The sequence below is a fragment of the Gorilla gorilla genome, chromosome 20 (assembly GCF_029281585.2).
Source record: "Gorilla gorilla gorilla isolate KB3781 chromosome 20, NHGRI_mGorGor1-v2.1_pri, whole genome shotgun sequence".
In the NCBI taxonomy this organism is placed as follows: Eukaryota; Metazoa; Chordata; class Mammalia; order Primates; family Hominidae; genus Gorilla; species Gorilla gorilla.
The window spans coordinates 53,989,598-54,004,770 of record NC_073244.2 but is presented as its reverse complement, the minus strand read 5'-3'; the positions used below and the strand labels follow the sequence as shown (position 1 = coordinate 54,004,770).

General features: G+C 53.4%; 1 protein-coding gene across 4 annotated transcripts; it reads left to right on the top strand.

Annotated features, from left to right (window-relative positions):
• Positions 1–6,833: 6,833 nt before the first annotated feature.
• CNFN (cornifelin) lies at positions 6,834–10,103 on the top strand. 4 transcript variants are annotated; one of them, XM_004060845.5, is made up of 5 exons: positions 6,839–6,891; positions 7,562–7,641; positions 8,091–8,204; positions 9,646–9,782; positions 9,880–10,103. In XM_004060845.5, exons 2-5 carry the CDS (start codon positions 7,605–7,607, stop codon positions 9,967–9,969), a joined length of 378 nt encoding a protein of 125 aa, XP_004060893.1. In that variant the 5' UTR covers positions 6,839–6,891; positions 7,562–7,604; the 3' UTR covers positions 9,970–10,103. The 4 variants fall into 4 exon arrangements, with proteins under 4 accessions (XP_004060892.1, XP_004060893.1, XP_055225566.1 ...); XM_055369591.1 differs by having other exon boundaries at positions 6,851–6,891; positions 7,460–7,641; XM_004060844.3 differs by lacking the exon at positions 7,562–7,641 and having other exon boundaries at positions 6,834–6,891.
• Positions 10,104–15,173: the final 5,070 nt, after the last annotated feature.

Sequence of the window (15,173 nt, the reverse complement as noted above, 5' to 3'; positions counted from 1 at the left end):
GACTGACGGGGCCTGGCAGAGACTGGCGTCTCCGAAAGCCTATCGCTGTCCGAGTTGGGCTGTGGGCCCCGCCTACCAGGCAAAGGGTCCTGAGTGGCCCAGGGAGGTAGAAGGCCGAGTGTCCATTGGCTGGAAGATAGTGACTGACGTCATGGATAGCTTTCGCCGCCAGACTCAAAGGAAGCGCCTCGCGTGTCGGACCCGCCTCCGGAGGGACTGAGTCGGGGTGGGATCCCTGGGCGTAGACGGTCGCAGAATGGTCGTGAATGGAGTTTCTGGCCCCACATACCTAGGCTGTTTGCTGACCCAATCCTTGGGTCTTGAGGAAGGTTGGGGATTTGAGAGTTCAGACTCCTTGGTTCTGAAGGAGGAGAAGTCTGGGACCCGAGGAAGGAGGGACTAGGGGTCCGGACTCCTGGGTCAGAGGGAGGAGGGGGCTGGAAACCTGAAGGTTTGGTGTCTAGGAGCGGGAACTCCGGGATCTTGAGTCACTCGCCCGCCCAGGGATGACAGGTTTGGGGTTCAGGATTTTATGAGGCTATTTATGGGAAGGGAGCCAGGCCTTACCCCCAGGCAAGTGTTCTGGGTAATGAGGCGGAGCTTGGAATGGAGAGGGAGAAGGAAGAGGCTCAGGGGAAGCTCTGGCCTGGATGTGCCCTTTCCTCATCCCGAAAAGGGAAGTCAGAGGCAGGTGCTGTCTGCAAAAGGAACCCAGAGCTAGAGGAGACTGGAGACTCACGTGAGACTAAGAGAAAAACAGAGATACCAAAGGGGAGATGGCAAAAATAAAACAGTAATAATAACAGAGCTCTCTTGTACTGAGTTTACTGTGGCCTGGTTCTGTGCTGAGCATTTTACATAATTATCTCATGTCTTCCTCGCCACAGCTCTGAGAGATTGGATTATTATTAGTAGTATTATCCCCAGTTTACAAGTGAGAAAATTGAGGCCTAGTGAGGGAGAATCCAGATACAGATGTAAAGATACAAGAGAGACACAAAACACAGATGGAGATAAACAAAGAGTTACAGGCCCAGAGACAAAAAAGAAAACGCAGGCAACAAACAAAAGGAGAGGGGCTGAGAGCTGGAACTCCTGGGGCTGGGGGACTGGAGAGCTGGGGACTCGGACTCCTGGGTCCTGGGGAAAGCAGGGCCAAGGATGGGGTCTCCCAGATATTTTCTCCCGTGAATCCACGATACTAAGCTTGTCCAACCCTTCTGACTGTGGGCGTGAGCCTGGTTGGGGTTGAAAATAGTGATTAGGAGGTGCACTTGCATCATGAGCCTATTAGGAGGTGATAAGAACATGATTCATGGCGGTCTCCTTCGCCTGGAAGGGACCTTTCCCCCATGGCCTCTGTTCTTTGATCTGGACAGATCTGGCCTTCTCTGTCCCTCCCCATCACTGCATCTCGGTCACTCAGAACTGTCACTGAGGCCCATTGTGGAGGCAGTGGGCCACCTTGGGGCAGCAACAGCTTTCCTGGTGGGGGTCATCTCTCTGGGTCTCTCTGCTTTCCCCCAGACCCTGAACCGACCAGAGGTCCTGGCACATTGCAGAGGCTCAGGAAATGCTCATGGAATGAGTGGACAGAGATCCCCATCTCTGGGCAGCTCTTCCTCTGTCCCCATCCAGCCATCGTTTTTCTGTGTCACCATCACGTCTCTTACCCTCTCCCTGACCTCACTGGTCTCCTCCCACCTTTCCTTTCAATCTCCCGTTTCTCCTTGAGCCACTGGGCCCACTATCCCCATTAGGGAGAAACCAAGGCTCATCTTGGAAGGATCTCTCCCAGGGGTCACCTATGGGATGTTATGTAAGGGAGTGGCCTCACAGCTGAGAGAAGGGTTCTCAAGATTCCAATTATAGACACACTCCCAGCACCTCAGAGTCAGAAATGCAAGATCACACCAAACACGTGCCACCACAATTTGTGTTAGATTTGATCTTGCATTTGCACCCACACAAAGAATCACACACATGCAGCAATATAATCACCTACAAGCACAAACACAAATATAGGCACACAACCACAGAATCGCCCGTGATCACAGCACACCAGAAATATCCTATTCCACATGCAAAACAGACACCCCAGCGATGCAGTTACATGGCCAGTCACTGAGAGGCCACTCATCCAGCTCCTACCAGGAGGACCATGAGCAAAGACCTGGGTTAATTCCCTACTGTATCCCCGGCAACCAGAAGAACACATCATCGTCATCAGCAGCAGCAACAAAAAATGTTTCCTATGTGACAGGCACAATTCCAAGCACTTTTTTTTTTTTTTTTGAGGCGGGGTCTCACTCTGTTGCCCAAGCTGGAGTGCAGTGGTGCGATCTCAGCTCACTGCAACCTCTGCCTCCTGGGTTCAAGTGATTATCTTGCCCCAGCCTCCCAAGTGGCTGGGACTACAGGCACCCACCACCATGCCCGGCTAGTTTTTGTATTTTTAGTAGAGATGGGGTTTCACCATGTTGGCCAGGCTGGTCATGAACTCCTGACCTCAGGTGATCCGCCCACCTCCACCTCCCAAGGTGCTGGGATTATAGGCGTGAGCCACTGTGCCTGGCCGCACTTTTTATTTAATGCTCTCAACAACCTTATTTGCAACAACCCATCTTATAGGTGGGAAAATTGATATCCGAAGAAGTTTAGTGACTTGCCCAAGGTTTCACAGCCACTGACAGGCGGTCAGAATTTGGTGGGTTTTGTTTTTTTTTTTTTTGAGATGGAGTCTCGCTCTGTCACCCAGGCTAGAGTGCAGTGGCACAATCTTGGCTCACTACAGCCTCCGCCTCCTGGGTTCAAGCAATTCTCCTGCCTCAACTTCCCAAATAGCTGGGACTACAGGCACATGCCACCACACCTGGGTTTTTGTGTGCGTTTTTAGTGGAGACGGGTTTTCACCATATTGACCAGGCTGGTCTTGAACTCCTGACCTCAAGTGACCTGCCTGCCTCAGCCTCCCAAAGTGCTGGGATTACAGGTGTGAGCCACCGTGCCCAGCCAGCAGTCAGAAATTGAACCCAGGCTGGGCATAGTGGCTCATGCCTTTAATCCCAACACTTTAGGAGGCCAAAGCAGAAGGATTGCTTGGGCCCAGGAGTTTGAGACCAGCCTGAGCAACATAGCAAGACTCCGTCACTACAAAAAAATTTTAGAAATTAGCTGGCATGGTGGTGCACACCTGTGGCCCCAGCTACTCAGGAGGCTCAAGTGGGAGGATCACTTGAGTCGGGGAGGTCAAGGCTGCAGTGAGTCCTCCCACTCATTGCACTCCAGCCTAGGGAACAGAGTGAGACTTTGTCTCAATAAAAAAAGAATTTGAGGGTGGGCACGGTGGCTCACGCCTATAATCCCAGCACTTTGGGAGGCCGAGGTGGGAGGATCACCTGAGGTCGGGAGTTCGAGACCAGCCTGCCAACATGGAGAAACTCCATCTCTACTAAAAATACAAAAAATTAGCCGGGCATGGTGGTGCATGCCTGTAATCCCAGCTACTCGGGAGGCTGAGGCAGGTGAATTGCTTGAACCTGGGAGGTGGAGGTTGTGGTGAGCTGAGATCACACCATTGCACTCCAGCCTGGGCAACAGGAGTGAAACTCCATCTCAAAAAAAAAAAAAAAAAAAAAAAGAATTTGAACCCAGGCTTTCTGGCTCCACAGTCCATCACATAAGGCTGCCATTCAATAAATAATTGCTGCCTTAATCCAACCGGAATTACAGAATCACAGTAACTGCGAACACACCCAAACAGCAGTGCACAGTGTGTAGACTCACAGGAGGGCAATACAGACACACAAATAGAAGAGACCCTCTCATATCACACCGCAGACCACAGAAAAAGCACAGAGACACATCATGACAGTCGGGGGTTGTCATGACAATTGGTCACAACCACACACAGAGACACAATACACCCAAACACAGGGGCACACCCAGAGCTCCCCAAGTCCCTCCTGTTCCGCTCCCAGCCCCGCTGGGCTGGCCTTCAAGGAAACAGCAGGTTGAGGAAGGGAAGGGGGGCCACGCCACTTGTCCGCTCAGCCGGACCGGTTCCACCAGGGCCACAGATGGCACAACCCACCTTGTGAAACCCAAAGTGATGACTGACCCACATTGGGCAACTGGACTGAGACCTGGTCTGGATGCCTGGGTTCTGGGGAGAAAGGGGCTGGGAGCCTGGACTCCTGTATTTCCAAAGGAGGAGGGGGTTGGGTGCCCCATTCCTTCTAAGGGGGAGCAGGAGGACTGGGACCTGGACTCGCAGATCCTAAGGAGGGAAGGCTGGGGCCTGGACTCCTAGGTTCTGGGAAAAGAGGGGGCTGGAGTCCTGAATTCCTCTGTCTTTGATGGTAGGGTTCCAGATTTAGCAAATAAAACTATAGGAAGCCCAATTTAATTTGAATTTTAGATAAATAACAAATACTTTTTTAGTATAAATATGTCCCAAATACTGCATGAAACATGCTAAAAAAAAACCTGTTTGTTGCTTATTTGAATTTCAGATTTTATAGGACAGCCTGTATTTTATGTGGCAACCCTGTTTGAGGAGGATGTAGGCCGATGCCTGGTGACTGGGCCACCATCACTCCTCAGCCCCCCAGGAGCTCCTCCTCCTGCTCACGGCCCTCCTCACCCCCAAGCAGGCCACCTCACAGCTTCCCCAGTCTCTATTTCCTCACCTGCATGAATTGCTAGATCTAATTGGGGCCCCCAGGCTGTGTCAGGAGTGAGAGAGGAAACTTGAGGACAACTCAGAGTGTCATGCTGGGAGCCCTAGGGTCCTCGGAGATGACTGACCTTGAGTCACCTGCACCCTTAGTCTGGACAGCAGGGGGGATGGGGCCCTGTGGCTGCCTCCATGGGGCAGGTCTGGAGATGAAGAGAGATGGGAAGTGAGATTCAGAAGAGATTTTGACATAGGAGACAGAGACCCCGGGATAAGGGCACAGAGACACAGAGCCTGGAAGGAGAGGGACCCAGAGATGGAGAGACAGAGATTTGGAAAGAGATTTGCAGAGATGAGGAAAGAAAGACAGATTCACAGCTGGAAAGGTGAAGATGCAGGGTGAGAGACGAAGATTCAGAGATGAGGAGACAGGGATGTTAGGACACAAGTGAGGAGATGTTCCCCAGACATCCAGGCTCTAGGACCAATGACGGACGTGCACCGGCAAGACAGTGAGCGCTGCCGGGAGTTCTGGGGACAAGAAGACCCAACCATCTGGGTGGTGCTGGGAGACCAAGGCTTGGGTCCCAATGTGTTTGAGGGAGGGAGGGGATACCTAGGATCCCAGGCTAGCAGGGTGATCCACCTGCCATCACCCCATACCCAGCAGGGTGATGACACCACCTTCTCTGCAGGTGACACCCCAGTTTTCTAGTGCCTCCTACATTTTTGGGGTGACACCCGTGCTGAGAACCCCACCCAGCTCTAACGCTGCTTCCCTCACTGAGTCACCTCCCAACCCCGTCAGGCCTGTTGGGGGAAACTTTGGCGACTCAGGCACCCAGACCCCCAGCTCCTTCCCTGCTCAGAAGCCCAGCAGTGTGGAATCCCAGGACCCCTACCCTACTGAGGGATGTGCAGCCTGGCCTCATGAGACGCAGGAGTCCGGGGCCCCAGCCCCTCCTCCCTCAGACCCAGGGGTCCAAGCCCCCAGTCCTTTGCTCCATTAGGACCCAGGAGTGCCAGGTGACGTCCACGTCCTTCAGGAACTGCGGCTTTTCAGTTCCCAGCCTCCTCCCTTCCCAATTTGGAGCTGGGGTGAGGTGTGTTTATTTACTTTGGTTCCAACATGAGTCATTCCCCAAAACACACTGCCCCCCATGTGTCTCCTGGCTTGAATGGGGAGGACACTGCCCCCCTCTCCCAGGGAAGTGGGGACATCACTGAGAGAGATGAGCGAGACCCTGAAAGGGGAGTCCCACACGGCACTCTCTCCCACTCCACCCGGACTTTTTCTCTCCCCACCCATCACCTCTCCCCATTTCCCTGCCCTCTAAGACTGTTCAGTGATCCCCCCACCTGCCTCTCCAGTTTTCCATCTCCGTCTCTCTTCTGTCTCCCATCTCCCCTTTTCTTTCCTTTTTTTTTTTTAAGACAGGGTCTCACTCTGTCACTGAGGCCGGAGTGTAGTGGCGGGAACATGGCTCACTGCAGCCTCAAACTTCTGGACTCAAGCGATCCTCCTGCCTCAGCCTCTCAAGTAGCTGGGACTACAGGCACATGCCACCATGCCCGGCTAATTTTATTTGTATTTTTTGTAGAGATGGGGTCTCCCTATGTTGCCCAGGCTGTTCTTCAACTCCTGGGCTCCAGCAATCCTCTCACCTCAGGCGATTACAGGGTTGGGATTACAGGCGAGAGCCACCATGCCTGGCCCATCTCCCCTCTTCTTGTTATTTCTTTTCACATTTTTGTGCCCCTCTGTTTCTTGGCACCTCTCCATCTCTCTACATCTTCCTGCGTCTCTCCATCTCTCTGAATCTCCTCTCTCTCCCTTCTGTCTAGAGGGACTTCCCTGCCTGCCTTTCTGACACTGTGTTTCTGTCTCTCCCTCTCTTTTGGTCTCTGCACATTGACCCGGCTGTGGCCCCCCAGACCCCCCCCAAACCTCCCACCCGCCGCCGCCTTCTTTCCCCTGGGTCCTGGGAGCTGAGGCAGGAGGAGAAGTGGGGGGATGGGAGTGGAGAGGGAGGGCGGGAAATCCCAGTGTGGGGAGAGGGTCGATCAGACCGGCTTGGCTCCCTGGGCACCTCTGTCAGAGCCCCGCCCAGGGCTGCGTGGCCGCCCATATAAGTGGCTCTGGGCTGAGAGGGAGAAGTCAGTGCCCGTGTCTCCACACGTCTGCCTCCATCACTGCCATCGCGGTCCTGCAGGTAGGAGCATCCCCTCCACAGCCCTCTTCTTTGAGGTTGGGCACCTCTGCTCTGTTCTCCCTCCTCCTCATCCCACTCATATCACTCTGTCTCCTTTCATATCTCTGATTGTCTGTCTCTCGGGACATCTCTGTCCTTCCCAATGCCCCCAAATCTGTCCTTCTTAACTGGGGTGTGCTGAGCTGAATTTAGAAGTCTTGGGGCCCAGCATCACCTCTATGAACCCCTTGGCCTGGGCCGTCAGACATGGGGCATTCCTCCTCATGTCTCTGAGACTCAGTGCTCATCTGTGAGATGGGCTTGCAGAGGAGTCAAAGTGCTGGGCACATGTGGGCATTACTGGTGACATCTCTACGGGCACCTGACGCTGATCTTTCTCCCCTTGTCTCTGACTCTGTCCATCTCCATTTCTTGTTCTCCCTCAAGCTCTATCTCAGGTATGGGGAGGGTCCTCTGCAATCTGTCGGGCAGTTGGAAAGAGATGGGCGAGTTTCTCGCCCCCGCCCTATCCATTCCCTATTCCATGTCTCTCCTGGTTGGCAGGCTGACTTGGCCTCTTTCTCCCCAGCTCCCCTCCCCCTGAGAGCCCAGCCCCCGGTGCCCCAGTCCCTTGCCCCCACCTCCCCAGTATCCAGCGTCCCTTGGACAGACTCTGCCACAGTCGCCGCAGCCACTTCTGCCGTCCCCAACGCCACCTCCTCAGGGCCAGCAAGATGCAGTTTGAGATGCACGACAACGTGAAAGGCAAAGGTGGGACCGCTGGGTGGACCAGCAACCCTCTCAGTACTGGAACCTGGCCGCCTCCCTCCCCTGGGCACCCTTGCTTCGAAGACAGACGGCGCCTGCTTCCACCCCAGAGGCCCCAGAAATGCTGCAACCCAGAACCCAGGCCCAGACGTGGAGGAGGAGGCGGCACCGCCAGGCCCCACCCAGATGTGGTCCCCACCCTTCCTCAGATGTGCAGGAGACCCCCACCCCCAGACTAACCAGACGTGCAGGAGCCAGCAGCAACAGGGACAGACTGGGGTTGCCGGTGCCCAGATGTAGCAGAAGGGAAGGGGGAGGCACAGTGGTGTCCCTTCAGTGGGCGGCCTGGCAGCCCCGCCCAGACTGCCCGGCAGATGGAAGGGTGGCCGAAGTGCGGGGCCCAGGAGGTGCTGCGAGGCTGCCAGCTGACCCCTACCCTCCCACCTCTGCAGCTATGTCCTACCCCGTGACCAGTCAGCCCCAGTGCGCCACCACCAGCTGCTACCAGACCCAGCTCAGTGACTGGCACACAGGTCTCACGGACTGCTGCAACGACATGCCTGTCTGTGAGTGCCTGCCTGCTCCCTCTCCAGGCCTGGTGGAAGACGGGTTTGGGGGGAATCAGGAGAGGGAAGCTCACCTCCAACCTCCTCCCACCGCTTGCTAACCCCACTCCCACCTCCCTTCCCTGGACTTGGAATTCCCACTCTAACAGTCACCCTTTCCTCAGACCCCCAACACTCCTTAGGATACTACCTCATGCCTTCCTACACTCAACTTCTCGGGCCCTCAACCTCCCCTTTGCATGCTCAGCTTTCCTCACTGTGACCCCCAACTCCCTCTTCAAACCCTAGCTCCTGGCCCAGTGCAGTGGCTCATGCCTGTAATCCCAACACTTTGGGAGGCCAAGGCATGACAATCCCTTGAGGCCAGGAATTCAAGATCAGCCTGGGCAACATAATGAGATCCCCATCTCTACAAAAATAAAAATAAAAAATAGGTCGGGTGCAGTGGCTCACGCCTGTAATCCCAGGACTTTGGGAGGCTGTGGCAGGTGGACCACAAGGTCAGGAGTTCAAGACCAGTCTGGCCAAGATGGTGAAACCCCGTCTCTACTAAAAATACAAAAAAATAACCAGGCATGGTGGCAGGCGCCTGTAAACTCAGCTACTTGGGAGGCTGAGACAGAGAATTGATTGAACCCGGGAGACAGAGGTTGCAGCGAGCCGAGATCACACCACTGCACTCCAGTCTGGGCAACAGAGCGAGATTCCGTCTCAAAAATAAAAAATAAAAAATAAAATTAGCCCGAGGTGGTGGCACACACCAGTAGTCCCAGCTACTCGGGAGGCTGAGGCGGGAGGATTGCTTGAGCCCAGGAGGTCGATGCTACATTGAGACATGTGATCACACCACTGCACTCCAGCCTGGATGACAGACCGAGACTTTAATTTCTTTTTCTTTTTTTTCTTTCTTTCGTTCTTTTTTTTTTTTTTTTTTTTTTTTTGAGACGGAGTATTGCTCTGTCGCCCGGGCTGGAATGCAATGGCACAGTCTATGCTCACTGCAACCTCCGCTTCCCGGGTTCAAGCGATTCTCCTGCCTCAGCCTCCCTAGTAGCTGGGATTACAGGCACACACCACCACGCCCGGCTAATTTTTGTATTTTTAGTAAAGACGGGGTTTCACTGTGTTGGGTAGGCTGGTCTCAAACCCCTGACCTCGTGATCCTCCCGCCTAGGCCTCCCAAAGTGCTGGCATTACAGGCGTAAGCCACTGCACCCAGCCTCCAATTTCTAAAAAAAAAAAAAAAAGAAGAAAAAAAAGAAAAACCCTGTCTTCCAATCACTAAGCCATCCTCTCCTCGGACCTCTGATTCCCTCTGGGACCTCTCCTTGGCTGGGACCCTCAATGCCCCTCCGCGGCGAATCAACCGCGCCCCTCCCCGGGGCGGAGCCGTCGGGAGGCCCCGGCTGGCCCCGCCCCTGAGCGCCTGCGCCCCGCCCAGGTCTGTGCGGCACTTTTGCTCCTCTGTGCCTTGCCTGCCGCATCTCCGACGACTTCGGCGAGTGCTGCTGCGCGCCGTACCTGCCCGGAGGCCTGCACTCCATCCGCACCGGCATGCGGGAGCGCTACCATATCCAGGTGCGCGCCGGGCTGGGGACCCGCGGGAGCAGGGAGCTGGGGACTGGCCTCCTGGGACCCACCGCGGGGCTCCTGACCGCTCTCTCCCACCCTCTAGGGCTCCGTCGGGCACGACTGGGCGGCCCTCACCTTTTGTCTGCCCTGCGCCCTCTGCCAGATGGCTCGGGAGCTGAAGATCCGAGAGTAAGGAAGTTCCCTGTCTTCCCCGTCCTTTTCCACCAGTCTCGCCTCTGGCCTTCTCTGGCCACTCCTGGGAGGGACTGCCTCACCACCCCTGTCCCGCTGCCAGAAATACACCCACAATAAAAACCTGAAAACCAACTCCGCCTACATCCATTTTGTCCCAGGGTAGGAATCTGGGTGGAGAGAGAGGATTGGTGAGAGAGGTGGGGACAAGACAGATGCCTACGTGTGACCCCGCCAGGCAGTGTGTGACTTTGGCAAGTTATCCCTCCCAAACCCCAGTTGCCCTCACCCTAACAAAGTAAAACCACTAACTCTTTAGCTGCAGACTCCCTGCCTGAAGCTGCCTGCATTCTGAAAATAAGCAAAACCAGAAAGTCAGTCTTGGGAGGACGGGGCACTGAAGTTCAAAGAAAAAACAGGAGAGCGCCCTTGCTTGCTCCATACCTATGGACTGTTGGCCTGCACACAATTCAAACAGGCGTGGGGGACTTTTGTCTCCAAAGCAGAGAACTTATAAGCTTAAGGCTCTCTGGAGCTAAAAACGAATTTTTTTTCTTTTTTTTTTGAGACGGAGTCTCACTCTGTCGCCCAGGCTGGAGTGCAGTGGCGCGATCTTGGCTCACTGTAAGCTCCGGGTTCACGCCATTCTCCTGCCTCAGCCTCCCGAGTAGCTGGGACTAAAGGTGCCCGCCACCACGCCCAGCTAATTTTTTTTTCTGTTTTTTTTTTTTTTTTTTTTTTTAGCAGAGACAGGGTTTCACCGTGTTAGCCAGGATGGTCTTAATCGCATGACCTCGTGATCCGCCTGCCTTGGCCTCCCAAAGTGCTGGGATTACAGGAGTGAGCCACCGCACCCGGACCTTTTTTTTTTTTTTTTGAGACATAGTTTCGCTCTTGTTGCCCAGGCTGGAGTGCAGTGTTGTGATCTCAGCTCACTGCAACCTCCACCTCCCGGGTTCAAGCGATTCTCCTGCCTCAGCCTCCCGAGTAGTTGGGATTACAGGCATGCGCCACCATCCCCAGCTAATTTTGCATTTTTAGTAGAGACGGGGTTTCTCCATGTTGGTCAGGCTGATCTCGAACTCCTGACCTCAGGTGATCCTCCTGCCTCGGCCTCCCAAAGTGCTGGGATTACAGGCATGAGCCACCGCGCCTGGCCTAAAAAGGAATTTTTAGGGACTGTCTACTTCAATCAACCCTCTTTCCTGCAAAAGCAACCAACAGCAGATCAAAAAATGTTCAGGTCTCAAAATTGGACAGACCTGGGATCTAATCTTGACTCCTCACCATTTAGCTGTGTTATCTTAGTGAATTCATAAACCTTTCTGAACCTGATTCCCCCTATAGGACTAACAATCCCTAGCATGTCATATGGCTATTGTGAGAACAAGAGATGGAACACAGGGAAAGGCCAAAGTGTGAACTCAAATCACTGTGGGCTGGATGTGTTGGCTCCTGCCTCTAATCTCAATGCTTTCCGAGGGCTGAGGCAGGAGGATCACTTCAGGCCAGGATTTGGAGACTAGCCTGGGCGACACAGCGAGACATCTCTATGAAAAAAAAATTTTTTTTTTTTTTTTTTTTTTTGAGATGGAGTCTCACTCTGTCGCCCAGGCTGGAGTGCAGTGGCGCAATCTTGGCTCACTGCAAGCTCCACCTCCCAGGTTCACGCCATTCTTCTGTCTCAGCCTCCCGAGTAGCTGGGACTACAGGCGCCCGCCACCACACCCGGCTAATTTTTTTATTTTTTAGTAGAGACAGGGTTTCACCGTGTTAGCCAGGATGGTCTCAATCTCCTGACCTCGTGATCCGCCCACCTTGGCCTCCCAAAGTGCTGGGATTACAGGCGTGAGTCACTGCACCTGGCATTTATGAAAAATTTTTGAGCCAGGAGCAGTCACGCCTATAATCCCAGCACTTTGGGAGGCTGAGGCAGGAGGATCGCTTGAGCCCAGGAATTCGAGACCAGCCTGGGCAACATGGCAAAACTGTGTCTACAAAAAATACACAAAAATTAACCAGGCATGAGGCGGGGCGTGGTGGCTCATGCCTGTAATCCCGGCACTTTGGGAGGCGGAGGCAGGTGGATCACCTGAGGTCAGGAGTGCAAGACCAGCCTGGCCAACATGGTGAAACCCCGCCTCTATTAAAAATACAAAAATTAGCCAGGCATGGTGGTGGGTGCCTGTAATCCCAGCACTTGGGAGGCTGAGGCAGGAGAATCACTTGAACCCGGGAGGCAGAGGTTGCAGTGAGCCGAGATTGCACCACTACACTCCAGCCTGGATGACAGAGCAAGACTCCTTCTCAAAAAAAAAGAAAAAAATTAGCTGGGCATGGTGAGATGCACCTGAAGTCCCAGCTAACTGAGAGGCTAAGGTAGGATGATCACTTGAGCCCAGAAGGTGAAGCCTGCAATGAGCTCACAAGATGAGACCCTGTCTAAGAAAAAGAAAAAGAAAAAAATTCTTAAAAATTAGCTGGGCAAGGGCACGGTGGCTCACGCCTGTAATCCCAGCACTTTGGGAGGCGGAGGTGGGCGGATCACGAGGCCAGGAGATCAAGACCATCCTGGCTAACACAGTGAAACCCCGTCTCTAATAAAAACACAAAAAATTAGCTGGGCGTGGTGGCGGGCACCTGTAGTCCCAGCTACTCGGGAGGCTGAGGCAGGAGAATGGCATGAACCCGGGAGGCGGAGCTTGCAGTGAGCCGAGATCACGCCACTGCACTCCAGCCTGGGCGACAGAGCGAGACTCCGTCTCAAAAAAAAAAAAAAAAAATTAGCTGTGCATGTGGCTCACACCTATAGTTCCAACTATTCTGGAGGCTATGGCAGGAGGATTGCTTGAGTCCAGAAAGTCAAGGCTGCAGTGAGCTGTGATCACGCCACTGCACTCCAGCCTAGGTGACAGAGAGAGACCCTGTCTCAAAACAAAACAAAATCATTGTTTTTTGTTTTCTTAAGACAATCTCACTCTGTCACCCAAACTGGAATGCAGTGGCATGATCTCAGCTTACTGCAACCTCCACCTCCTGGGCTCAAGCAATTCTCGTGTCTCAGCCCTACAAGTAGCTAGGATTGCAAGCGTGTGCCACCACGCCTGGCTAATTTTTCTATTTTTAGTAGAGACAGGGTTTCGCCATGTTGGCCAGGCTGGTCTCGAACTCCTGACCTCAAACAATCTGCCTATCTTGGCCTACCAAAGTGCTGGGATTACAGGGGTGAGCTGCCACACCTGGCCAAAATCATTGTTAATATTACTATAATATGTATAATATAGTAACTATTCTTTTTTTTTTTTTGAGACAGAGTCTCACTCTGTCGCCCAGGCTGGAGTGCAGTGGCATGATCTTGGCTCACTGCAAGCTCCGCCTCCCGGGTTCAAGCGATTCTCCTGCCTCAGCGTCCTGAGTAGCTGGGACTATAGGCGCCCGCCATCACGCACAGCTAATGTTTTTGTATTTTTAGTAGAGATGGGGTTTCACTGTGGTAGCCAGGATGGTCTCGATCTCCTGACCTCGTGATCCACCCGCCTTGGCCTCCCAAAATGCTGGGATTACAGGCGTGAGCCACCACGCCCGGCCTATTCTAATATTAATATATTACTATTATTTGCTGTTATCTCTCTCTCTCTCTTTCTGGAGCTGTATCCACTCATTGAGTGACATCTTCCCTCGGGGTATCTAACAGCCATCTCAAATTTAACATATATAAAACCTAACTGCTGATGTACCCCAACCCCCAAACTGACTCTGCCTAGTCTTTGCCGTGCCAGGAAAGAGCAAACTCTACCCGTTCCATTGCTCAGTCACTTTCTCTCTCACCCAACGTCCAATCTGTCAACAAATTCTGCTGGTTCTGCTTTCAGAATATATCCAGAATCTCACCACTTCTCTCCACTCTGCTATCCCGACCTTGTTGCAGCCACTCTCCTCTTCAACACGGACACAGGGGCTTCCTCAATGGGCTTCCCCCCCTCTCCTACCCCATTAGCCTCTTCCTCCCAGGGGAATCCTGTGAACACCTGCGTCAGAGCTCATTCTTCCCAAGCTCAGAATCCTCCCATGGTGCCATCTCTGACAGAGTGGAAGCTTGAGTCCTCACCGTGGTGCAGAGACCTACAGGACATGGCTCTTGTTCCCTCTGTGACCTTGTCTCCCTATCTCCCCTTATTCCTTCTTTGCTCCAACCACATGAGTCTTGTTTCTCTGAAATGTCAGGCACACTCCAACTCAGGGCCTTTGCACTGGCTGTTCCCTTGGCCTGGAATTGCTCCTCCCTCAAATGTCCCTCTGGCTCGCTCCCTAATTTCTGCTCATGTATCGTCTTACGAGAGAGGCCTTCCCATCCCACCTATGTTAAATAGCAAGTCCCAGGCCGGGTGCAGTGGCTCATGCCTGTAATTCCAGCACTTTGGGAGGCCATGGTGGGTGCATCACCTGAGATCAGGAGTTCACGACCAGCCTGGCTAACATAGTGAAACCCTGTCTCTACTAAAAATACAACAATTAGCCAGGTGTGGTGACAGGCACCTGTAATCCCAGCTACTTGGGAGGCTGAGGCAAGAGAATCGTTTGAACCCGGGAGGCAGAGATTGCAGGGAGCTGAGACCACGCCATTGCACTCCAGCCTGGGCAACAAGAGCGAAACTCCATCTCAAAAAAAAAAAAAAAGCAAAATAGCAAGTGCCAAACCCCTGCTCTCTCACTGCCTTTTCTGATCACTTTCCAGCATGCAGCACCATTTACTTATTATTGGGCACCACACTGGCTTATGAGCTCCATGAGGGCAGAGACCTTATTCACTACTCTGTCCCCAGCTCCCAGCACAATGCGGGGCCCATTGTAGGTAATCAGAAGACATTGACTTAGAAAAGGAAAGCAACTTTGGAGGTAACGTGTGGGGCAACAGAGACAGGCTTGTGTCACAATCTGGCTCGTCTCTTAATTAGCCCTGAGTTCTTAGTCAACAGAGCTTTCGAATGGGCAAAATGGAAAACCAAGCTGGCACCTCCCAGTGATGTTGGCAAGATAAGATTCACACCAAGCACCCAGCACAGTGCCTGGAGGGCTGTAGGCCCTCAGTACAATATTCCCTCTATCCCTGAAATCCCCAGGGGGTTTGGAGCTGTACATAGCCTAGAACCAGGCATCCAGCCTTCCATGCCCAGACTCTCTCCCACCTCAGCATACGCCACTTGC

Coding starts and splice junctions, on each gene's coding strand:
- CNFN (XM_055369590.2), top strand. CDS start 7,760: ATGCTGCAACCCAGAACCCAGGCCCAGACGTGGAGGAGGAGGCGGCAC. Junction 8,205..9,645: donor CTGCAACGACATGCCTGTCT/GTGAGTGCCTGC, acceptor CGCCCCGCCCAG/GTCTGTGCGGCACTTTTGCT. Junction 9,783..9,879: donor GGGAGCGCTACCATATCCAG/GTGCGCGCCGGG, acceptor CCCACCCTCTAG/GGCTCCGTCGGGCACGACTG.